Below are 26,546 nucleotides of genomic sequence, written 5' to 3'. Positions count from 1 at the left end.
TCATTACAGAATGCTATAGAAGAAAAAAAGTTTATTTTTTCAGTAACCTTTATTCTACATTCTTTTTTTATTAAAAAAGTTTATAGAAACACTGTGAAATATATATTTTATAACATCCCACATTATAGCCTATAATGTGTTCTGTAAAAATTATACTAATGCATTATTACTTTTTATACTAATTAATATAGAAAGGTAAAATGTGCGCATTTGTAACATTTCTAGTTCAAAAAAATGTTTAATTATCTAATAACGATAACATTTAAAAAAAAAAACAGAAAAAATGACAATAATTAAAATATCAACTATAAAATAATTATAAAAACAAATTAAAATTATAAATTTTAACACAGTAACGACATGAAATGTTTTCTTACTTCCTGAAAAAAATTAGTTTTGTTGGTTGTAACCTTTTTAGAGGGACCTCTTCATTTTACAAAATACTAAATAATTGAATTAATGTCTTTCAATATTTAAAGATTAGCCACAAAACAGACATTGGTATATTAATTTACAATATTCCATTGAAATATTTTTTTATTTTCCACTGAGCACAACTATTTAATTATTTTAACAGACCACTTCACTTTACAAAATTTGTGATTAATAAAAAATATGACATTTGAAATTCAATTTCAATAGTTGTTTATTAATTTAAGCAAACCATAGTGAAGCATTAAAATTTAGTATAAAATGAAATACATCTAAATCCATATTTGGCAATAAAATATTATTATGCATAAAATTTTAATTTAATAATTTTTTTAATAATTTTATGAATTTAATAATGTAATAAAATTTTCTTCAAATTACATGCATTAATACTAAATTTTATTATGTTTATGCATATTGCTCAAAACTTATAATAATAATAACAAATTTAGGAACAATTCATCATTAGAATAATTAAAAAAGCACAAAAACTAAAAGCAAAATCTGAGTTAAATAAAAAATTATGTAAATTAACCTCATACAAATTGCAAATACAGGTGATACTTTTTGAAATAAATAAAACAAGTTTAAAAATAAAAGTATATTTAACACAAAATCTAAAAAACGATTCTTTAATAAGGCTGATTTTATACAAATAAATTGATTTGAAGGATTTACATATTAAAAAAATAATAAACGAATAATGCATTAAAATAGCCAAAAAAAAAACAAGGGCCAAACAACATGGCTAAAGAGGTATGTTATTATGTGGTTCAGAAACACCAAGAAAGAAGTGATTCCTAAAAATGATCACTTACATAAAAGAATCATAAATTTTCTAAACTGAAGAATATTATCAGAAAAATTATTTCTGATAAAGAATAAATCAGAATAATGATTTAACCATGTTCTTAATTATAGTACACCAAAGAAAATTATTTAAAAAATCTGATTTAATTTGAAGAGCTTTATTTACATTTAATCCAGAAATTTTTTTAAAATAAATATGATGACATAAGTAATTATAGTTTCCTAAAGAGTAACATAAAAAATAAATCCAGATGGTTATTTTTTATGCACAGTACTAATAAAACTATATGTTAAGAATGATTATGTAAAAATCAGCCTAACTTAAAAAAAAAAATTATTATTGCTAATGTAATAATACCAATAAATATTTTTTATTGGATTAAACATATATATATTTTTATGGATTAAACATTAATCCAAATTTAATATTATTTGTACTGTATTATAAATACATACAAGTATTTATTACTCACGTTAATATCAAAACTATTATATGTAATACATAAATATTTCTACTATATAATGGAATCAAATTTGAATAATTCATAAAAGATACTGAGTAAATAAAAATGCACAATTTACAAAAGTAAGAACAGCAAAAAAAAGGCATAGAGTCTTTTAAAGTATCGTATAAAAACAAATAAACCAATGTTATATCACATACTATTTTTAATATACATAAATACAAATTAGTAATAAAAAATAAAAAAACAAAATAATAAAATTAAACAAATATATATACATACACAAATGGGTATACATATATATTATAAAGTTTTTTAAATGTATTAAATTTTTTACATGTTAAGTTTAAGCAATGTATTATTCTCAATTTTTTTTTTAAAACAATAATAGTACAAATATTGCTGAGAGATCTAGTATTGTATGATAATATTACAAAATACAATGGTCAAGATATATCTATAATTATAAAAATAATTATATAAATAGGCTACATAAAATTTCAAATTTTTAGATACAATATAATAAATTATTTTCAAAATACTTATTTAGGAGACTTACTTTGTAAATATAAAATTAATCTATTAAAACTATGCTTATACAAAAAAATACACAATACTTTACCAATTACCTAAAATATAGTCCAATATAATATTACCGTTATTATTATTATCTTTATTTTATGTAACAAAACTACTAGAAAGTTATCATATATGATAAAATAAAAGCTATTTATTAAGTCTTAATTATAAGATGATGCAATAACCACAATCTATGAAAATAATCTAAATAATCCCCTGGCTGTTGGTAACAGGGTGCATGTCTGGGTTGCAGATAGAGAAAAGACCCTCAATTATGGGGGTTAGCTGTGTAATAAGAGTTCTCCTGAATAAGTAATCATGACAAGCAGCAACAATCTCAAGGCTTGGTGGAGTATATTCCTACACCTGTATTCCTACAAAATGCTACAATACTGATAAGAGATTATGATAGTGGGGAGGTTGGCCACTTCTATGAAAAGCAAAAGCCCATGGCTGGTAGGTTGATAGCCTCTAGATGCTGGTGTCTGTTTTCCTAGATGGAGCAGTCTTGTAATTGTTGGCAGTAGCTCTAAAATATCTTTGAGGGTGGCAAACTCATCATATTAATAAATGGAAGTTGGTGAATCAGTCAGAGTTAGGGTGTTCCCTGAAAGCAACGCGCAGTGCTTGGTTTCCCAGGGCACGGTGACAAGTAGACAGCTGGGGAAAAAAGGAGTAAAGAATTTAAATACAGAAAAGAAGGGGTAACCAAAAGGAGAAAGAAATAGCTAAGGTGGCAACAATGAATATAGAAGCATTGACAGAAAAAGTAGAGGAAATAGTAGACTGTATAAGACAGAATAGGATTGTTTTGTTGGGACTTAGCGAGACTAAATGGAATTGGAAGGGGGAGAAGGTACTTACGAAGGGGTTTATGCTGTTTAGAAGAAAGGAAGCAAAAATTGAAGTAGAATTTATAGTGGGAGGGGCATGGTGACATTAACTTTGAAGAAGTGGAATGACTTAGTAGCAGAACAATAAAGATACGAGTTAAATATGAAAATGGAAAGAAGTTCAACTGTATGCTCTGCAAACTGGGAATCAAGAAGATACAAAAGAATTCTAAAAAAAATAAGAAGGAATAAATGGGGAGGTAATAGTTATGGGAGACTTAAATGCATAGGTAGGAAAAGAGAAGCACAATGTAGATTATCTAGTAGGGCTTTTAGGGTATGGAAACAGGAATGGAGGAGGAAAGTTTCTGATCAAATTCTGCAAGAGAAATAGCTTCTACGGGCAACATCTGGTTTTGCAAGAATTCAAATAAAATAACTATGGATGAAGGAAAGGAAAATGAAAACAGTAATATTATTTACTAAGTGAGACAGGACACCGTAAGGAGTTGCTAGATGTTACAGTCTGGCCTGACTTTGCTTTTGAAGTAAACCATACACTTGTTTTGGTAAATATAAGATGTGGGAAGGTCATAGATGTTGAAGGAAGAGTAAGGAAGGTTAGAGTTTAGAAATTGACGGAACCAGTTACTAGAGAAGAGTTCGCTGAGAGAGTATTAGAAGAATGCTACCAATGGATGAAATAGGGGTTGTATTGGAAGAGTGGATACGGTTCAAATAGGCTTTTGTGGGCAATACAGCAAGGTGTATGGAGTTACAAATGGAAAACCAAAGGAGAAAGTAGAGCTTGGTGGAATGAAAGAGTAAAAGAGGCGGTAAGAAGGAAAAGTGGCCATGCAAGCAACTTACATTATTTAAAAGTAATAAATTGTATTGGTAAGAAATTTATGCGTGTGCTATCTCTCAATAACCTTGTCAAACTGCGATCATGAGACAATAATATATTATTTCACATAATAAATTTCTTTATCTATGCATAACAATATCTCATATTCTTCTTTGCTGCATCTAAATTAATACAGTATTAAGTAATACATTAATTAATGTATTAATTAATACAGTATGCAAGCAACTTACGCCAGCCTCCAAGGCACGAGTGGTAACATTTCAGCCTTTCACTTGGAGGTCCTGGGTTCAAATCCCAGTCAGGCATGGCATTTTTCATGCGTTATAAATTTCCATCCCGACTAAATGATCACAGCAGTCGATGCCTGCACATCTCTTCTTTAGAAGCATGGAATAAGTGAAGACGATAAGGGGAGGGTGAGAAGAAGAGACAAACAATTAAAAAGAAGTGCCAAAGAACTGTTAGAGACGAAAAGAAAAGATGTTGGAATTTGTAGAAGGATTAGAGAAAGATGAATTACTGTTTTGAACATTATTTAAAAGTAATAAATTGTATTGGTAAGAAATTTATGCGTGTGCTATCTCTCAATAACCTTGTCAAACTGCGATCATGAGACAATAATATATTATTTCACATAATAAATTTCTTTATCTATGCATAACAATATCTCATATTATTCTTTGCTGCATCTAAATTAATACAGTAGATACTGCACCAAAATACATAAACTCTGTATGTAAAATCGGTAGTTATTGATGTTAATTATGATTTTCAAAAAATAAAATTTCAACTAACATCACGCAACAAAATATAGTAAAAAAAATTTAATATTACTAGAATAAATCTTTCATGGAGTAAATATGATAATTTTATAAGAAGCCTATTTAAAAAAAAAAAAAATTATGTCTTGACCAACATTTAAAACTGCATAAAAAATTACAACAGTTTCTATATATAATTAATTCTAATAATGCACTATTGAAATATAAATTATTCTAAAGTAAATGATTTAGCAATAGGATTAAAATCACGCTGGTGTGTAGCATTATGTGCATTAACATAACCCCAAGCTGCCATCGCTGGTTTACATGCTCTCTGAATTATTCTTACTTCTTTATGACTAAGATCCTGTCGCCAATGGAATGGAGCTGCTTTTGAATTACGGAATGTACTAGAAACTCCTCCGGCATTTGTTTTTGTATGCGTATCTAAAAATTCACTAACCTGAGGATGAAAATTAAGTCCAAAAAATTGAAATAATTCTTTAACTCCTTTATATGGATTACGCGATAGATCTTCATATCTAACAGCCCTGTAAATTAAAAAAAAAAAAATCTTAAAATTATTTGTTTTTATAATTTAATGACTTTATAAATATTAATTTTAAATCTTTATAGTATGTTATATTAGAAGCAGAATACTATACACCCAGACAATCATTTTTAATGAATTATGACTGAAAGGGGTTATTATATTGCTCTTTACTAAATAAAAAATGATTATATTTTACATGGATGTGTAATTAATTATTTTAAGTAAAAGAGCAATACACAAAACAAATGAAGATAAAAACAGTAGTAAAAAGCCATGAGTAAATAAAAGATATGTAGATTTTTAAAAAATTATTCATTTTTTATTTTGATAACCATACAACTTGCCTCCAGAATAAAGAGGAAAATCACTGTGTTCAGTATAACAATTTATAGCAAATTTGTTATTTTACCAATTCTTCAAAAGGTCAGCTGCTACCAGGCAGCCAATGAGTGTCACTGAATAACATACAATTGTTATATTTTTATTTTGTGCCAATGACAGAACAGACTGAATATTACTGCGTTAAATTTTGCCAAAATCTTTGGGATATCCAAGGGAAAACAATTTGTACGAATTAACAGGCTTTCAGCCACAATGATATCATGGTTAAAAAATCAAGAACGGTTAAACTAAATAGTAGGTGAAATTTGGTTGATGGTATCCACCATACCAGTCATTAAGCTGAATTTGATAGCTTGACTGGAAATGTAAAATTTGATAATGAAAGATCATCAACGACTCTTCTAGTAAGTGTTCTTCAAATAAGTTATGCACAGAATACGAACAGAGTTACAGCAGTCCCTGTCTTGAAACCAAACCTATCAACTAAATAGTACATGCTATCTCAATAGGTGTACAATTAATTATTGTGATAAAGAGGTTAACATGTTATTAGTATTACTTTAACAATATTTCCTTCATAATTTTAAGAGAACTATACAAGATCATATTCATGCACACCAAACCATTAACTTTTTACTGCTCAAAGCAAGAGGTTTTAAACTGCTAATTAGTGGCAGTTTTGCTTGTAAACTGTACAAACAGGATAAAAATGTGCACAAGACGAAAACAAACTGTTCAATACCAGTGACATGATACTCATTCTTGCTGTTTTTAAGTACACTGCACTCAAAAGCAAATCACTAAAAATTATAGAATGCTTATAAAAGCAAAACACTATAAATTTAGTACAAGGTGAATTAGACTCTAAGAAAGACATTATCACATGATACTGTAAAAGTAATGAATGTAATAATTATGTTTTAACATAATGTCAAAAACTTTATTGTAAATGTAACCAAAATAAACATGACATCAAAAGCTCCTTTTTATAGTCATTAAATATCATGCACCTTCTGAAATTTAACCAATAAAAGCCATATGCTTAAGAATACAATTTATCACCTTTAAAAAGTTATCCAGAAATTACATTCTTGAAGAAAAAACCCACAGAAAAAAGCTTAGTTTTCTGAACTCTTTGTAATGCACTGAATATAAAAAACAGTTAGTGCAATTTATACTAGTTCAGTAGTATCTCCCCCATAAGAAATACAAGTCTATAATTCTAAAAATTATTAAACACTATTAAGCTTACAACACTTATTTTAAATTACATTAATATGCAACTTTAATAATGTTAAACAATACCTAAATCTATCTGGATAAAGTTTAGACAGTCGAATGGCTGCACTGTAGTCTGCTGTAAGATCAGCACAAAGTCGAACAGGATCCCAACAATCTGGACGACCAGGACACCAGTCTCTGTGTCTGCGAGATTGCATTGTACCTCGAGGGTCACGTACTAACAACACTACTCTAACATTCAAACTAAAAAAAACAAATTAAACATTACAAATATAAAAAAATACATTAATAAATCATAAAATTATTTCATAACCAAATAAAAATAATGAGTTTTATAAAATATTGTATTTTTCATGAAATGCGAAAAATGGTTTTTAAATTTTAGTTTATTTTATAGCTAAAAAAACCTAACAAAGAAATAATTCACATAGCACTTTATGCAGTAAACAATAAACCGTAGAGTTATTTCTAAAGTTTTCACTGGTGGTTTAGTTATACTATAAATTAAGTAGTTCAAAACTTATGCAATACTTATTTGAAAATGACTTCTGGATAGCAGGAAGTATGTAGCTCTTTTGCGTAAAAATGTACAAAGTTCGATATGATTGAGGTGATGTCACAAATAATTCCAGTATATGAAAACAAGAAGTGGTTTGGTAAGTTACTGTTAAGTAAAAGAGATAATGTACTAAATTTCACTCATAAATTGTTAGGGTAGTTTTATTAGTGAACAGCAAAGGTATTTGCAGTAAAAGGACTTTATACATAGTCCTACATACATAGTTTATACATTGTTAGTCCTTTATACAGTTTATTGTACTATTGTTGTTAATACAAGACTTGTTAAAAGTGTTAAGATTAACAGCCATGCTAATGTCTTTTATCAATGGGACTGAATTCTGGTTTTCAGTATTTAACTACCTGTGAATAAATCCTGACAATTACCTTAAATTCTGTTTTGTATGTAATTGCTGTTTATTATTATTATTACTATTATTATTATTGACACTGTTATTATTATTGTGGTTGTGATTACTAAGATTATTATTTGTTTATTATTGTCATTGTTATTATTGATTTGTCTTATTTTATTTATGGTCTTAAACTAATAAATTGTAATAATATAAACATTTTCAATCGTTAATTTCTCAGTAAACTGATTGAGCCATGAACACACGACAAAAAAAAAAATATATATACTAATTGAATTTACATAGTGTAATATTAATATATGGAAAACAGGTTCATATTTCAAAATTGAGGAATACTAGGAGGTAGTACAAGTGTGAATCTATACAGTAACAAAATTACTACTTTACAGAATGTTTGAAATCTTTGTCGACCACATTGAATCAATTTTTTTTTAAAACATCAAGGTGTACATATAATAATTTCAATGTAAAATTTCATAAGAAAAACATCTGAAAACCTATAAATACCTTCATTTTTGAGTTATAAGCAATAAAGATATAAAAATGGAAAAATAGCAGTAGTAATAAAATGAAGTAAAACTCCCAGTAATAACTTTTTTATTTTTTAATAGATTCAGAATTATATCCTATAATAAACTTTAAACAGTTAATGTTTGAATATTACTATACGACGCATTTATCTTGTTTTATTAGTACCGCAATTTTTCCATTTTTGCAAATTGAGTGCTTATAAATTGAAAATGAAGGCATTTGTCAACAAAGGATTTTTCCATCATTTCCCTAGTAAAATTTTACATTAAAATTATGTAATTATGTATCACAACTCTACCGTCAAATTTAAAAAAAAAAATTTTGGTTAAATATGGTGGATCCAAGATGGCAGAAAGAAACTCTAAAAAACACAATAAATAGTAATTTATAACTATGCAGATCTGCACTTGTTTTTACCTAGTTAATCTGCCTACTTAATATTTCTAAATTTTGAAATATGAAGTTGTTTCCATACTTCAACATCACAGCTGTATGTAACGAAAAAGAAATCAAAACATTTTTCACTATCTATAGCAAAAAAAGAAAGGTAAAACTGTATAAATATATAATTAGTCAAACAAAATAAATTTCAACAAGTAAGAAATCTATATAAAATTTTAAAGTTTTACCTCGGGTCTGAAAGTAAATCTTCTGCAAGGCGTAATCTTAAACGTACGATTTTCATAGACTGAAAGGGGAACAGACGACACATAGGCGAAAGGAACTCTGGAAGCCAGCAAAGATGTGGATGTAATGTACAACGATTCCATAAGCGTGTGTTATGAGTGAATAACCAATTATGATCTTGGCCATAATCTAAATAATGATCTACGAAACAAAGATTTACATATTATTAACTCCAATAAATTTTAGTTTATGTTCCTTAAAATGAGAATAATTTATTACTTAAATAAAATAATTCTAATTTCAATACTATTAACTTTTAACTTTAATTATAGCAGTTTTATCCAAATTTTGAATCCAATAACTTTTTGACATTCTACCATAAAGTTATACAATTCTAATAATTTACATTATAAATCGTTATAAAATTAAATAAGACAATAAAAATTATTTTAGAAATATAAAAAAATGGACTGAAGGTCTTTAAATATATGATTGAAAATATTTATACTTATAAAAACTTTCTTCATAATAATTTGAATAGAAAAATATTGTTGATTTATAACAGTTTGAAAAGTAATATTAAAAAAATAAAACTTAATTCAATAGAATCATCAAAAATTACTGGTGCAAATGTCATGAGTAAAACTGTCATTCCCTTTTTAATTTAATTTTATGGTTATAAATTCTATTTATTTGAAGTTGATAATTATAATTTTCTTAAGTAGGACAATATAAATCAGTGTTGTACCCAATAAAGATTGGCAACATATTGATAAAGCAACAGTTTCATACATAATATAAATAATAACAAATATAAACAGAATAAAAGTTAATAAAAAAATCCTGTTAACATACAAAAATAAAAACTCTAAATCAGATTCATGAAAAACTAGCCACAAATTTAACTTTGACATAATGTGGCCGTAAACAAAACAAATCATTGCTCCAACACACAATGTTCGTTTTACATTATTCCAACATAACACAGGTTTAAAGGTTCAATGCAATAGTAAATAAAGCAACAATGTGGTGAATAATTTTAAGTTGAGTACATGATCAATCTAGCTTACAGGTACAAGAGAAATTATTACAAGATTAACAAGTCAAAGGAATGCCAAGTTGAATGATTTACTATAAGCTACAAGTATCTTATATTAGACCCTCCTGACAGAATTTTCAATTATCCAAGTAGATAAACCTTTCCAAGCACTAAATAGATAATCCAAGCCCTTGCTCTGCCCTTTATTCATGCTGTACAAACCCCTGTAGCTGTCTAACTTTCTGTTTCCAAACAGTTAACTAATCTACAACCTGATTACCCAGATAATAATAAAACTCACTATTACTAATACCTCTAAAAATAAAAATTTCATAAAAAAATAGTTTTTATACTACGTTACACATTCGGTGAAAAAAGGGCCAAAACTAATAAAATATTGGTTTTGTTTAGAAATACATTATTTTTAATAAATATAAGCTTATTGCTATACACAGGGCTTTCAGCAAATCTAATTTATGTACATATATAACTAAACACACATTAAATATAGATCAATAAAAACAAAGTATGACTGAAACAGATTACATGAATTCGCACATTTCGATCTGCATGAATTGGCTGCGTGTACAGCTGAATCTTGCAGTAGTTTTGCACTTATTATTATTACAGGGTACTTCAAATTATTTGTTATGCTACTGATAGGTGCTAACTTAAGGTATTAAAAGTCATGCAATTCTATCACTTTATTACAATAAATGCCATGACTTTTAATCTGATTGAGTAAATTGGTGAACTTGGTTCTAGTTATTCTATTACATTCCTGGAAAAAAAAAAATTGTTTGTATTTTTAATACCAAAACTTGGTTAACTTATCTACCAAAAAAATTAAGTAAGTAGAAAGCTGACAGAAAAATATACTGGTAACCAAATCAAAACAACATTTATAACATAATCTACAATGAAAATGCAGAAAACAGCCTCAACTGTTTTTTTAAACAATGCTAACAATTATTTATTTTTTTTGAAACACTATTACAAATCATATTTTCTCCCGATATACATTTTTGAGAAAAAGAAAAGTCATAACCTTTGTCATGAATGCCATTTCTATAAAATAAGATACTAGTGCATTTTGCATCAACAACATTAAAGTAAACAATGTTTTCTTGCAGCTTCATTGTGTGATCTTCAAAATTTTAAAAATTGTTATCTGAATGAACTACCTCACACTAACTTCTACGGCTCCAGATTATATCATATAACGTTTTTATGAAATACTTTCAGTTGTTCAAAATTTATGGCAAACGAACCTACATCTACAGCAAATTTTGAGATTAGCAGTTGTCATTCAGACAACACTTGATTTGCTTAATAAGCTCGAGTTATTTTTTTAAATTTTGGAATACAATTTGGATACGGTCACACAATTTCCTTTCATCCATTTTAAATGAAACAAAGAATTACTTTTTGTTCTTATTTTATGCTTGAATTTTATTATTCATTAGTACTGTAAACTAAAGCTTCTAATATGGATTTGAATTCCTTGAGACAAGAAAAAGGTAAAATATTAAAAGAAATTCACCATGCATCTTAAATTGAATACATTAAAAACATAAATAAACTAAACTTGGATGGATGTAAAACATGTATGCTTACTTTGAAACCAAAGTAGAGAAATAAATAAACAGCAACACTAAAGAGGAACTGAAAAAAAAATACTTCAGCAGAAAAGGAACTGTATAAAGAGACTGCTGAATGTCTCCCAGTTTTCTAATTTTTACTTTGCCCTTATGCACATAAACAAAAAATATGTCTAACTAAAAATAAATAACTATTTTATTTTTCTTTTATGCTAAACTAAGTAATTACATTATATAGGCATACATACCTAAATTAGAATAAGTACATTTAAGTAAATCACGAAGTGCTTGTAAAGCTTTTTCAGCCAATGGTGGACCCCTTACTTGAACAATATCATAATCAAGTAAAGGTTCATAATGGTAAAAATTCGCTGGATGTGCATTCAACACATCACCTAAAAACGTTGATCCAGACCGCCACGTTGTTATAATAATACTCCTCAATGGAGTGCCACCCAGTTCTGGTACTAAATCTGATAGCGACCTAAGAAAACAAACACAATATAAGGAAAAACAAATTGCTTTTCATTGTTAAGTGAATTTTAACAGTTTATATTTGATTTGAAGAATCCATAGCCATCTCTTAGGTTAAGACAACACTTATTATTTTAGTAAAAATAATAAATACTATCATACTGATCTTAAAAACATATTTGATCTAACTCCATAGGCCCAATTATGTTGTTAATAAGACTGAAAACCTAACTTTTAATCAAATCCAAAAAAAAATTTGTTATTACTAGCTATTCCAACAATAACTGAGAGGAAGCCAATATATATATATACTGAGGATGACCAAGAGTCCAGTATACAAATCCTTCAAGTAGAGGTATCCTCCAACGGGTCCAATATAAAAAGACAACTCAAATGAATACCACATGGAGAACAGCTGCCAACAGTCTATAGACTGAAAGATTGAGAACCAAAGTGGTATTTTCAGTTGTTTATTGTGTGTGTGTGTGTGTGTGTGTGTGTGTGTACATGTTTGTCACATTACACCTTATTATTTTTATGTAACTCTTTTGTTTACTTTTAGCCGATATAATTTCATAACATTTGTTTTGCAATGAGCACCATTGTGTTACATATGGCAGAAATTATACAACGGTAGAAATATCTGCTGTTTAAAGGCAGATATTTCTGCCACATAACTAATGACAGATATTTTTAATTTTGATGCATTTTGTAATCACTAGCTTATATTCTAAAAATATTCTTAATGGAAAGTTAGGGAAAAAAGTTTACTTTTAGTTTTGATTTGGTGGATTTATTTATAGATATATCTTTTTAGGAAGTCTAAACAAACAAACAGGTAGGCTTAAACAGAAAACTAAATTCTGAAACAAAAAGCTAAGGACTGCATTTAATCTGATTTTAAGTTACATATAAAGATTTATTTATTTTTTAAAAATAAAGTCAATAAAAAGTTAAAGGTAATTCAAACCAATAAAAAAAGGTGTATTGCTTGATAATTTTGTTCACACTTTAATACACCACAGTCAATGTTTATTATCAAAAAAACACAAGATATAAATGTTGAAAACCAGCTTTGGACATTGGGTGACCCGAGCAAGGTCAAAGTTCACAACATACTATCAGTACTCTAGTATTAAGCTATTAGTTTTGTGAACTGTCAAAACATAATAAAATGCTAATAAATTCTGTGGAGGTAGGTTAGGGATAAATTACTAAGGTATGGCATTAATTAACACCATCTTGTAGAAATACTTGGCCGAAATGTTTAAACAGCAATTTAATCACTATGGAGAAATATTACATCACATGTTCTGTGCTATTAGTCACATGTACAATAGAAGTCATCTTATGAAGTGCGCAATCAGTTATTTTCTATGGCTGACTCTGGGCTCAACTCTAATAACTATTAAGGCTAGTTTATGGCTTATGGTTTGTTTATGGAACTATAACTTCTTTCTGCAGGACAGATTACCATTGGGGCAAATCAAATCAGAACAGGTCACCATTCACAAAACTGATTACTAATTAACTAGAGTACTGATAATGCAGGGCAAAATTTCACCTTGCAAGGGTCATCCACTCTCCAAACCTGCTTTCCAACATTTAGATATTGTGTATTCCTGATCTGAAACATATCTACTATGGTACATTAAAATATAAAAAAGATTTAATATTATCAAGTAATTGCTCAGAATTACCCTAAAAAAAAATAAAGGTAAAATTAATATTATTGATAATGATTTCTACACTAATTTATTTTTTATAGATAATTTATAACAATTATGATAAGTTATATACAGCAAAAAAAAAAAAAACACATTAAAGCATTCATTTTTATAACAATAAAATAATAATAATAAATTACATTAATTTATATTTTTATAGATAATTTGTAATAATTAAGTTAAGTTAGAAACGGCAAAAAAAAAACTTAAATCATTTTAAAACAACAGAATAACTGAAAAAAATCTAAAAACTAGAAAAATGGTGAAACCCTTCAGCTGAAAAATTCTTTGCAAATTTATAGTAATGCATTTGGGCGTATATTAACTTTAATGAACACGTACTACATTTCGCTGGTTGAAAATCAAAATTTTTTTAATACCAGTGTATACATTTGCAATTATTTAACCACTTCAAGAGGATTACAATCATATAAAAACACAATTTTAAAAAACTACGAAATAAAAATATTATAAACATTTTAATTATAGGTTTAAATGAAAATCTCTCTATAAAGGTTTCATACAGAAATTTAAAATTAAGTTCAGAAAAATCTTTTAATCACTTTGATTACAAGTGATATCTAAATTTGAAAAATGTATATAAAAATTAAAAATATGAATTTACAGGGATTTAAATTTCCATACCTTTTTAATGTAATCCTCTATTATATGAAGAGATCTATTGCTCATTGTGATAGTCTGCATTGAAATTTATTTTCTTAGATCCTGGTTTGTCTACCAAATTCAATAGCTTAAGACATTTATATTATATATAAAACTCACTTCACTTTAACATAATCATAGTCAAAATAATTTTTTTTAAATGATAATTTTGGAGAAGCGTCAAGAACTTTAGCAAGGGATGTACGCTGGTGGATGTGACATTTGAGGTTAGTATACTTTTTTTTTGGAGGTATGTAAAAAAACACGACTACAAGAAAAACAGCTGCTAGAATAAAACGCCAGTATTTATAGTGTTGCCAATAGAAAAGCAAAAACGTAGTGTAACAAAAATAAAAAATCCTAATAACTTTTTCTAAAAGGCCTGAATAAAATCTATTTCCAAAATACTCAGGCAATTTCACAATATTTTTTTAAATTATTTTTTTTCATTATTATAGAAATTTAATTATCAATTTAAAAAGCAGATATAATGAGTATCGTGGCGCAAAAAATTTAAAAAGTTGGTTTTACTTTCAGATTTTACGCGTCATCTACCTTATTATAATAATATATAACTAATCTGAGGAGAGAAAATTTTCATGAAAACGATAATAAATAAATTTAGCGAATCAATCGTGTTTTGCCGGCCTCCATGGCACGAGTGATGTCTCTGCCTTTCATTCGGAAGTCCCGGAATCCCGGTCAGGCATGGCATTTTTCACAGTCGCTACAAATCATTTACATCATCCTCTGAAGCAGTACGTAACAGTGGTCTCGTACCTCGTTTAACCTCCTTGTTTAAGTTGGTTAAACAAGAAAAAAAAATCATTCGTGTTCAACTCTTAGCTATTCCATAGGCGTTACCATTGTAATTTTTCTGGCAGGTTTTACGGGTGGTTTCCCATTGCCCTCTCAATGTGGTTAATTGAAATACAACCACTAAAGAACACCGGCATCCACAATCTAGTATTCAAGTGCAGATAAAAGAAAAGAAACAGCCTTTACAAGGACTCGAACCTTAGAAATGTCGACTTGAAAGTCAAGATTTCAACAGAAGTTATACCATCTTGACATAACACAAGCAAAAGACCCAAACCTAGATTATTAAAAAAGAGCTAGAGAAACAATTGCAGCATAACTGTTGTCTGTTCAAAAAAAAGGACTGACAAGAACAAAACAGAAAATTTTAATTAAATGCAAAACAAATAATGTCACCAATTAATTATGAAGTTAATTATTATTAACTAAGCAAATCTAGACAAAATAGTTTGAATAGCACAATAATGTGGCGTAACCTACTAAAAATAAATTAAACAAACTGATGTTTAACAGAGAATATAGTAGACAATTAAAATAAAAATAATTGTAAAAAACTCCCAGAATGTTAACACTAATAAAATTTGCATCTTTTGACTTTTTCTTACAGTAACAGATAAAAATTAATCATTAAAAATTAATAAAAATAAAATATCACTTACTTGGCAGAAACATTGTACAACCCATTGGGATATTTATAATTTTTCATTTCACGTAAAATACTGGCTCTTTGTTCTTCAATAGCTTGTTCAATATCAGATGTTAGGTTGCCTGTTCCTTCAGTCTCAGTGCTAGACCAACTCTACGTGAAATAAAATTACAAAAATATATTATTAGATTGTTAATTTTTTTAATCACATTCTAAGGGAAGTGTAGAAGCAAAAAATTACTATATAAAACAGAAATTAATGAACTACATCATTTAAAATGAAACAAATTTATTCTACATATATGATTTTGTACAATTATTTTATGTTATAAACAAAAATAAATTATTTTATTAATTCTTATAATTCAATATTGTTCAGACATACAGCACTTTGTGATGAATCTTTAGCATTTCACTATGCTTACTGAGGGTAGACAGTATTGTTTGCAATGATCAAAATCATATCACTTTTGGAAATAGAGGAACATCATTTTTATTAACTTACTATACTTTGTGTCATAAAATGGTGCAGCAGATATAAATATGAATTCAGCATGTATAAGTGAGTCATTCCATGCCAAGTGGTCCAGTTTTTAAAATCATTCCCAGTTGACCATCTCCAAATACCATCAAATTTTTGGTGGAGGTTCCCCATAGTCTGAAATGCCATTTTACCAAATTGCAGCTCATCTGCTATGGCTGATTTTTTGTGACCTCTTGAAAAAGGGGTACTTGCTTATAGTTTGTAGGACACATGTAAAAACTGTTATATTTGAATAACAATTTTGATGGCAATAATATACAGATTCAAATTTTGGTACTATTGGTTAACTTTTTATGCTATATCTGAATATGTAATTCAAATTTCTTTTAGAATTTTGTTTTGAGATATAGCAGCTGAAATTCAGCCAAAAGGAAGTCAAAGTTTAAGCTTATATATTTCCTTATCTAATACTTTAATCAGAATAAGACTTTGTAATTTTAAAAATGGAATAAAATTGTGTGTAGGAACCTGAAGTTTAAAAGCAATTGGAACCTTATGTCAGGAGAAATCCATCATGAAATTTGGTCAAACATTTTTTATCATGATTTTTGGCCCACTTTTGGCTTATATCTCAGGTGTACCTTCTCAGATTTTGTTAGTTTTTTAATAGGTGGAAAGGGCAGCTTTTAAACAACATAATCCATGCATTTTGTTTTTTGACCCATTTATTATAGTAGGTAAGGAAGCTTTTCAAAGATAATTAATCTTTTGCATGTGACAGATTTTTAATTTGTAGACATTTCTAATTAATTAAAACAGCTGAAGGTGGAAAAACATTCAATGCTTCAGAATATTATTAGATTTTTTAAAGAATGTTTTGAAATTTACAATATCTTGAAAAAAATTTGCAGCGTTCCAGAGAATTTTGGACTATTGTAGAACTTTCTAGGCTGAATCCATTTTATAAAATGTTCTAGAAATTTCTAGAATGTTGTGGAAAAAATCATTCCACAGAACATTATAGAAAGTTCAAAAATATTTTGGAAAACTCCATTCTCCAAAATATTTTAGAAATTTCTCAAAATTCCAATTTCTTCTAGAACATTCTAGAATGTTTTTATTTTGTTTTATTTTAAAGAAAGGGTATATAAACATAACCTTTTGTTAATTAGCATAGTTGTTAGCGAATAATTTCTATAATCAGTTGTGAATTTATTGTTATCTCCAACTGTTTTTTGAACTTTTTAAAATTTTAAACATTTTGGAAAAGTAAATGGGATTTAATATCTGGGTTTTCATACATTAGATTTAGATATTGGAACCATAAGTACTGCATGTGAGTAACTTAATGTATCAGTAACTTCTCCAAATCAGAAGATTATGTCGTCATGATTTATTGTTCAAAATTCTAAACAAAATTCTAAATTTAATGTAAATCTCTTATTAATTCTTTTCATTGATTGTAGGATAGCTGCGCATTCAATAATACAGATATAGTGCAAACATTATCACTGGAAAAGAGCACAGAAGCCTTTTCATTTAGTAAAAAGTTATGCTCACAATGTAGGCAAGAATTGGCTCGGAGAGATTGAGCCAGTGGATGATCAACCAGAATCATAATCTAGTGATGTGAAAATACCAGAGACTTCTGGAAGAATGGATGCCTCACTATCATCACTCAGAATCTCTCCTTTAAATATATCAGCAAATGGGATTCAAAAGGCTACCTGAAGCAGAACATAAGATGCTATTGCTACTACAGCAGCAGCTGCTGGTGGTTTGAGTGTTACTGATGTAATGCAAACATTAAAGAGTAAGCAGTGTCAAGGTTGTAAAGATCTGGATATCCTGACTGAAGATGTCAAAGCCAAACTTTTGATCTCAGCTCACCTACAAGTTCAGATTTTGACAATAGCACCAACAGCTGGAGTATTGAGAAAATAACTGATGAATTCCAGGTTTCAATGAGAATGGAGAAGCAGACCAGGAAGCTCAAATCTGAAGTTGGTATTTTGGCAACACCAGAAAAAAGAGGAAGAAAATTGAAGGATGAGATTAGACAACCAGAACCAGAAATTCATGTCCTCAAATTTTTTTAAGATGATGAATTTTCTTGAATCTGCCCAGGAAAGAAAGATTTTGTTTCAGTTAGAATCAATGGTGAAAATGTTCACATACAAAAACATCTATTTCTGTGCAATTTAAAAGAGATGTTCATAGTTTTCTGCACACATGGGCATGAAATTAGCTTCTCAAAATTTTGTTAACTTAGGCCAAAGTGGTTCATTTCAGTTGGTGCTGCTGGCACACATTCACTTGGTGTTTGTACATTCATCAAAATTTTAAGCTCATGATAGCTGGAATATCCATCAAGGATTACAATAAGGTATTGGTTGAGAAAACTGCCTGCAGCTTAGAATCTAAGGATTGCATGCTACAACATTACAAACAGTGTCCTGGAAAAACTGGATTGGAGTCCTATCTATTAGATGAGCTTAAAGATTATGACTTGGAGGAACTAATAGAATATAAGCTGTGAATTCATAGAGACAGAGACAAATTGGAGACATAACAGGCGACTATGGAAAAGTTTATTGAAGAACTTTCCTTAAAGGTTTTTTGCCTGACTAGCCACCATTTTCTTTCAAAACATCAAAGTTCATATTTAACACAAATGAAGGAAAATTTAATTGCTAATTTAAAATTACACTACTTCAGTGATGGTTCAGTTGATAATACAAGAATTTTATCAACTTGAGCCACCATGAAGAAGACTTTGGGATAACAGCTGAATGGAACTTCTTTGGTACAAGCCATGGAAAATCACCTTGTGATGGAATTGGAGGTACTACAAAACAATTAGCAGCATGTGACAGTCTTTAGTGACCTATAGAAAACCAGATATTGACACCAAGAGAGACTTATTTGGTTTTGTAAAGAAAATATACCAGGAATAAGGTTCTATTTTATTCCAAGAGAAGAAGTTTAGAGAATCCAACCTGGACAGGAAAGCCAGTTTAGCAATGGTCATATAACTGCTGGAACAAGAGAGAACCACTAGTTTAAGCTAGTTAGAAAAGCTAAAATCGAAGTCAGCAGAGTCTAAAATGATACTTCAATATTTGAAGCTGATGTTTATGAAACTGATAAACCTACTCAAGGAATAACACTTACCAGCTTGCAACCAGGCCAATATGTGGCTTGCATGCATGACAATACTTGGTGAATTGGAAATATATGTGATATATCTTTTGGTGAATATGATGCCCTCATTAGTTTTATGCACCCTCATGGTGCAGCTAGAAGGGTCCTCAGTTTTCTCACCCTCATTGGCCCCCTAGAAAGGACACTTGTTGGATTCCAGAACAGCACATTTTTGCTGCTCTCCATCAATGACATCATCAGGATGACAATATATATATCCAGAATACATCCCATCTATAATTAAGAAATAATTTAAGCTGAAGTGGAATTAAAAATATTGTGCCAAAAACTTTCTGACTACTTTAGATATTTTTATTTTATTTTGAGACTACTATTATAATATTGTAATACTTTATTACAATCTGTTATTACTACTACTACATTTCATTTTGATTATGATTTTAGGATTTTTGTGCATGTAAAATAAATATTTTTAAAAATTGTGCTTGCCATAACAGATATAATTAGTTGAAGCTGTCTCCTCTGCATTCAGTAGGAGGTAAGCTACAGCTACAGTTAAAAACTTTGTACTAACAGGCAACAAAACGGATGATATTACTTAATAAAAAATTACTTTCTACTAGAAGTATTCATTTAATCATCCATAAATATTATGGTAAACTTGCTTCCTGTTTGAAAGATTCATTATCTTTCAACTGTTTTTTCTGCCATTTATAAATTACAGGTCAGAAAACAAACTGCATGGATTTATAGTTTAAAAGTTGCTCTTTTTAACTGTTATAAAACTAACAAAATCTAAGAAGGTATATTTGAGATATAAGCTCTCAAAGGTAGGTCAAAAATCAAGCTAAAAATCTTTGACCAAATTTGATGATGAATATCTCCTGACATAAGCCTCCAGTTGTGCCACAACTGTACACAATTATGCCCTTTTTCAGGTTGCAAAGTCTTGTTCTGATTAAAGTACTAGATAAGGAATTATATAAGCTCAAACTCTGATTTAAAAACTGTCACAACTACTTTTTAGTTGAATTTCAGCTGCAATGCTGAAAACCAGATGCTAAAGAAACTTGTGAATAACATAATTAAATTCAGCATAAAATTTTAACTGAAAGTATTAAAATTCAAACTTATAGCTTTATTGTTGCCTTCAAAATTATAAGTGAAAGTTAGAATTTTTTGCATATATGTGTGAACTATCAGTAAGTACCCTTTATTCAAGATGTCACAGAAAATCAGCAGTAGCAGATATAGAGCTACAATTTGATAAAATGGCATTTAAGACCAATGTCCACGCAAAATTTGATGAAGTTTGGAGATAGTCGACCGGGGACCCCTAGTCCATTTGACATGGAATGACCCAATTAATATATCAGTAGTTTAGGCTGTATCATTCTGTTACTCTCATGTGCAAGTACAATTATTGTTTTATGTGATATACTGTAAACTATCACTTGTCTGATGCCATGGCATGCCAATGATAAACAATTAAAAATTTTGTTGTCTTTGATAATGATGTTTAAAAGTGATAACTTCATTTTTAATGCTTCACGCCATTATTTAGTTCAGTGAAAGAAAGTATTTCAGTCTATGTTACTGTGTTACTCCATATGGTATGATAGTTTTATAGTTTTATAGTTCATTTTTATAATAGTTTTATTCAGTGTTATTTTCATTAATTTTAATTTATCCCCTGTATTTTTGTGCTAATAAGGTTTTAACAATAAAGTGATTCTGTCATGAAAAAATAAACTAGGAAATCCTTAAGTAACTCTGGAAAAAAAAATCAGCAACATATAAATAAACTTAAAACAAGATAACCCTGAAATTGCAGTCAGAGGCATTGCTCAGAAAGCAAGTAGTGCAACAGGCGTTAGCAAACGTACAGTTTTTAATATAATAAAGAAACACAAAATTGATGGTAAACATGTTAGCCTTAAAAAGACTTGAAAGTGTGTGAAAAAGAGAGAGTGTGAAAAAGCTTCCTAATTTGAACAAAATATTAAATGCCATGAATACTGATTCTGAACTGCTAAATTTTTCTAGAAGTATATTACATCATGTTTTAAAATCAATGAATTTTAGTTTCATGTACAAAAAAAATAATTCTTTATTGATTAAATGCAAAGATATTATTTCATGGCGTAGGGAATATTTAGGAAAAACAAGAAGCAATTTCATGAAGAGGGTAAGACAATTTATTATCTAGATGAAAATTGGGTTAATGTATAGGAAAAGGTATGAGTGTATAAAGAAATAGAGTGCAAAATATGCTTTTATTTAAGGTTTGTCAACTGACGTGAAAACCCAAACTGGAAAAGGTAAATGATTAATAGTAACATATGTAGGAAGTGATAGTGAGTTTTGAACTGTGGTTTATAGATTTATGAATCCAGATCTTTCCCAAAGTTTCATGATGAAATGAATGGTGACAGTTTTATGCAGTGGTTTAAAAAAATTGTGGAAATTGTTGCTGAAGGATCTGTCATAGTAATGGATAATGCACCACCATACCATTGCTTGAAAACTGAAAATTCCAAACCAACTCATTTTATAGTAAAAATCAGTTAAACAAAAATATATTCATTATAAAGTAGATGAAATAGCATAATTAAAAGATTCTGTTGTGTTAATTCTTCCTCCATACCATTGCAATTTTAACCCGATAGAATTGCCATGTACACAAGTGAAAGGCTGCATTGGGAGTAATAACGCAGTATTTAAATTAAGTGATGTAAAAAGTCTACTGATAGAATCTGTTTATAGAGTAGATGCAAATGCTTGGAAAAAATGTATTCAATGTGTAATTAAAGGGGAGAAAGCACTGGAAGCAGACAGTTTGTTGAAAATATAATTGAAGATATTATGATAAATTTGGGAAACGATGACAATAGTTCAACAGATACTAGGTTATCATATGAGGAAATACAATGAAATAACAAATATTTTTTTTTTTGTTTTATTTGATGAAATTTTAATGTAGCAGTAAGGTATTTACTTAAAATTTCTATTTTTGAGATAAATCTATTGTTATCACAATTTTCTAATTTTTATATTGCAAGTTATTTTACTCCATTTTTATGTTAAAAGTAAAGAGAAGTGTTTTTTCTCAGGTGGACTAAGCTAAATTAAATTAAATTAGAATCATCATGCTGTTATGTTTGGGTTTGCTGGATGACAAATTATTACTGATTACAGGTATTTATTTATTCCAATCTCATTACTTAATTGTCATGGGAAGTTATCACTAATCAGCCTAGTGACCCTAAAAACTATGGATTTGATACTAATATTGGTCGTTTTTGATTATTTTTATGGAAGGGGTGACATACTGAGGTGGTAGGAGTATCTTACCCCACAGTATTTTTTCCAGATGGTAAGTCATATGTGAACAGAGTTTGGGTTGAAATTGCTTCAGGCATTCCAGAGTTATGATGGAACACACACACACACACACACACACACACACACACACACACACAAAATTATACAAAAAATGGTACACAAAATGATCAGATTTATGAGATGAGATCGAAAAAATAATTTACAACTATACTAATGTGTAATTAATATTTTTTTTTCATAATTTTATTCAGTAATTGTTAGTAATGAATATAATAATGATAATAAAAACCATTAAAAGTAGCATTTTTCAAAACACTTATTTAAAACTTTCAATTAGTAGTAACTCATAACTTAAAAACAACTCATAAATTGTAGCAGAAAAACACATCTTTACATTTACTTAGGCCAGGTGTGGCCAACAGTTTAGCCTCCGAGCTGAATTGGAAAGAAAACGTTTTTCACGGGTCGAACAAAATATTAAAATTAAAAAATGATAAATACAAAAATGATGGTTATGAATAAATGTAAGTAATTTAGTAGAACAAATTAACAAAAAAAAAGTAATGACATGTTAAATTTTTTAAATTTCCATATTTTCCATTATTCAATTGCTTATAAAAAAAGCTAATATTGAAAAAATTTTCTTGGGCCGTATGTCGGCCATGCCTGGCTTAGGTCTTATTTACAGCTGATGAAAAAATATGTATGATAAGGAAATTAAAAAATTGATAAAAAAAACTAACTTAAATTAGATTATTATTCATTCATTACAATAAAAATAAATAAATAAATCAACTGATAAAAATGATTGTTAATTTATATAAATTTATGTTGCTAAGGAAACGTTTAAAAATTGTGCATGAAAAAAGGTGTAGCTTGTAAAAAACACAAATGAGAAGTGTGTGGTGAAAGCAACTTAAAACTAGTTTTAACACAAGTAAATTTGGTAATTATAAGAAAATGCTAAAATTTACCTTATTATTAAACTGGTTCAGTAAGAATTCTAAACACAGAATTTTTAATTTCATATATCTAATATATAAATACGGAATAAAACACAAATATGATTATTTGGATTTATTTTGTGACAAATAAATAAAATATAATTAAGATGGAATATGGAAAAAAGTATTAGATTATGTAACATGTTGTAGGGTAAATTTAAAGAATTCAATCCAGAATGTAATACTACAGTAAATGTCTGAAACATAACAAAAATTACAAAAAGTAATAAAATTATGAAATGATTCATTGCAGTCAAAACATATTCGTAAGTATCTTTATTCATATTTATAATCATCAAAAAGGTTATGTGATCACTGTAAAATGCTCACATATTTCTAATACAGACAATCGACACAGATCCAGTCCTGAACAATTATGTATACTGTTCATAAACCACTCTCTCTGTAACCTATATTAGTTTTGGGAACATGTACACATATATCTAAATCTTGAGAACAGCCCGAATCCAAATCATTAATCTAACTACTGTACTCACTGAACTTGAATTGTACTTTTTAAGAGGTACAGTTTAAGAGGTAGTAAATAATTCTCAAAATTTTTGAAAAGACTGAATTTTCTTTTGATATTTCATTCATCAATAGAAAATGTTCATTTAATAGAAAATTTAATAGTAACATTTTTCCAAGACAGATGGTCACTCATGTTAGTAAAAAACAAAATAAAAACTAACAACACAGTTGTAGGACTTTCCTGCCATTCAACTAAAGTCGCATTCCAGGAAAGTTCTGCAACTGTGGGTTGTTTCTGGTGCATGGGTTTTATTTTATTTTCGTTTATTTAATTCAATGATTCTACTAAAGTGCATGTGCATACCGTATTTAATTCATGTGGATACAGTGGCAATGGTTGGCACTAACTAAACTAATGTAATTTCAAAACTTACATACAACAGATTATGTTCGTACAGTCAGCAGACTGGTGTAACCATGAGGGTTAACGCACCTGGTATCGAATCAACCAAGTGATTGAGTCTGAGACCTAGCCAGACTGAGTTACTTTTTACACTTTAAATATTATTCATTTAATTCTTCTGCTCACCTGTGACATCACAACGTAGCAGTACTTAAGAGCATTTTTTGGTGTGGGGGCAATTTTGCAAGATTTTTTTGCAAATATTGTTATTTTTTAATTAACAAATATACCTAAGAAAAATTTAACCGCAGGCTAAAGCGGTATGTTGTCGGGTATTCTTAGATGCTAAGAAGAGGTCGTGGACGAAATACATGTACACTATCTCACACACTACTCCCACATCTACTGTGTGGAAAAAGACCTGTGCAATTTGCAAATCAGTGAAACAATCTGTTTTTGGGCTTATTCATGAAGGAAAAATCCTTTCACCATCTTGTGCAGTGGCAATTCCCTAAGCAGATTATTTCCGCTCTGTGTCTCTCACTTCATCATAGTAATGAATTTTAGAGGTACAAGATACAGACAGAAGTATTATTGTTAAACATTAGTGATTCGATCGGTGAATTAAACGCTACAATTTCTTTCAACGAGTTGTCATATGCACTAAAAAACTCACGAGACAGCTCTCCTGGAACTGACAAAATTCGTTTCAGTATGCTCTCACACCTTTCCAATTCGGTGCTACAACACCTATTGTGTATTTATAACAGTTTATTCTTCTCACAAGTCTTCCCACCGGTCTGGTCAGAAGCTATTATTGTACCAGTACTTAAACCTGGTAGAGACAAAGCAAGCTCCTTAAGCTACCACCCTCTCTCCTTGACAAGCATTTTATGCAAAGTGATGGAGAAAATGGTGAATCACAGGCTTACAAGGTAGAGAGACATGGCCTTTTATCTCCAGAAATGTGGTTTCCGCCAAGGACGATCTTCTATTCTATTGACCATTTAGTGTCAATGGAAACAGCTATTTAAAATTCTTTATTACTCCATCAGCCCCTCATCGCTATCTTCTTTGATATCAGGCCGTACGATACGGCCTGGCAAAGTGGTATTCTAAACACTCTTAAAGAATGGGAAGTCAAGGGCAATATGCTTGCTTTTGTCAGGGGTTTCTTAAATGACCAAACTTTTCGTGTTTGTCTTGGAGAATTTTTATCGGTCGGGTAGCATCACGGTGAAGAATGGAATGCCTCAAGGAAGTTTATTAAACACTAACTTATTTGCTATAGCCATCAACAATATTACTAAATGTGTGCAACCACCTATTTCACGTCCTTTATTTATTGATTATTTTGCTATACATATTACGTCCTGTTCAATAGCCACAGCAGAGAGACTACTACAGGACACTACATCTCACCTTGAAGCTGGGTCCGAGGTTATTGGCTTCACTTTTTCACCTGAGAAAACAAAATGTGTAGCCTTTTCTTACATGCGAGTCCCTTTTATTCCGCAAGTCTTTCTCAACAGAGAGCAAATTGTTATCTCTCCTAATAAGTTTCAAGGTTTATTTTTTTATGGCTGTCTTACGTGGATCACACATCAAACAATTAAAATCGAAATGTTCAAAACTTCTAGATATGCTGCGTGTCCTGAGCAACACCAATTGGGGGGAGCCGATCAGTCAAGTATGTTACATTTTTATTATTCCTTAGTTCGTTCCCGTTTA

At 29.1% G+C, this 26,546-nt stretch overlaps 1 protein-coding gene across 1 annotated transcript in view; it reads right to left on the bottom strand.

The window, feature by feature from the left end:
* Nucleotides 1–2,075: 2,075 nt before the first annotated feature.
* Nucleotides 2,076–26,546, bottom strand: part of LOC142328070 (carbohydrate sulfotransferase 5-like) — a 323,989-nt gene continuing 299,518 nt past the window's right edge. The window contains exons 4-8 of the mRNA XM_075371542.1: nucleotides 15,957–16,096; nucleotides 11,863–12,098; nucleotides 8,977–9,175; nucleotides 6,948–7,127; nucleotides 2,076–5,298 (exon numbers count right to left, since the gene is read on the bottom strand). Coding sequence (XP_075227657.1) covers nucleotides 4,977–5,298; nucleotides 6,948–7,127; nucleotides 8,977–9,175; nucleotides 11,863–12,098; nucleotides 15,957–16,096 — 1,077 coding nt within the window. The 3' untranslated portion in view covers nucleotides 2,076–4,976. The remainder of the gene's footprint in view (nucleotides 5,299–6,947; nucleotides 7,128–8,976; nucleotides 9,176–11,862; nucleotides 12,099–15,956; nucleotides 16,097–26,546) is intronic.

The sequence above is a fragment of the Lycorma delicatula genome, chromosome 7 (assembly GCF_047948215.1).
Source record: "Lycorma delicatula isolate Av1 chromosome 7, ASM4794821v1, whole genome shotgun sequence".
Taxonomy (NCBI): Eukaryota; Metazoa; Arthropoda; class Insecta; order Hemiptera; family Fulgoridae; genus Lycorma; species Lycorma delicatula.
The sequence above is the reverse complement of the archived record's forward strand: the minus strand, read 5'-3'. Positions and strand labels throughout refer to the sequence as shown.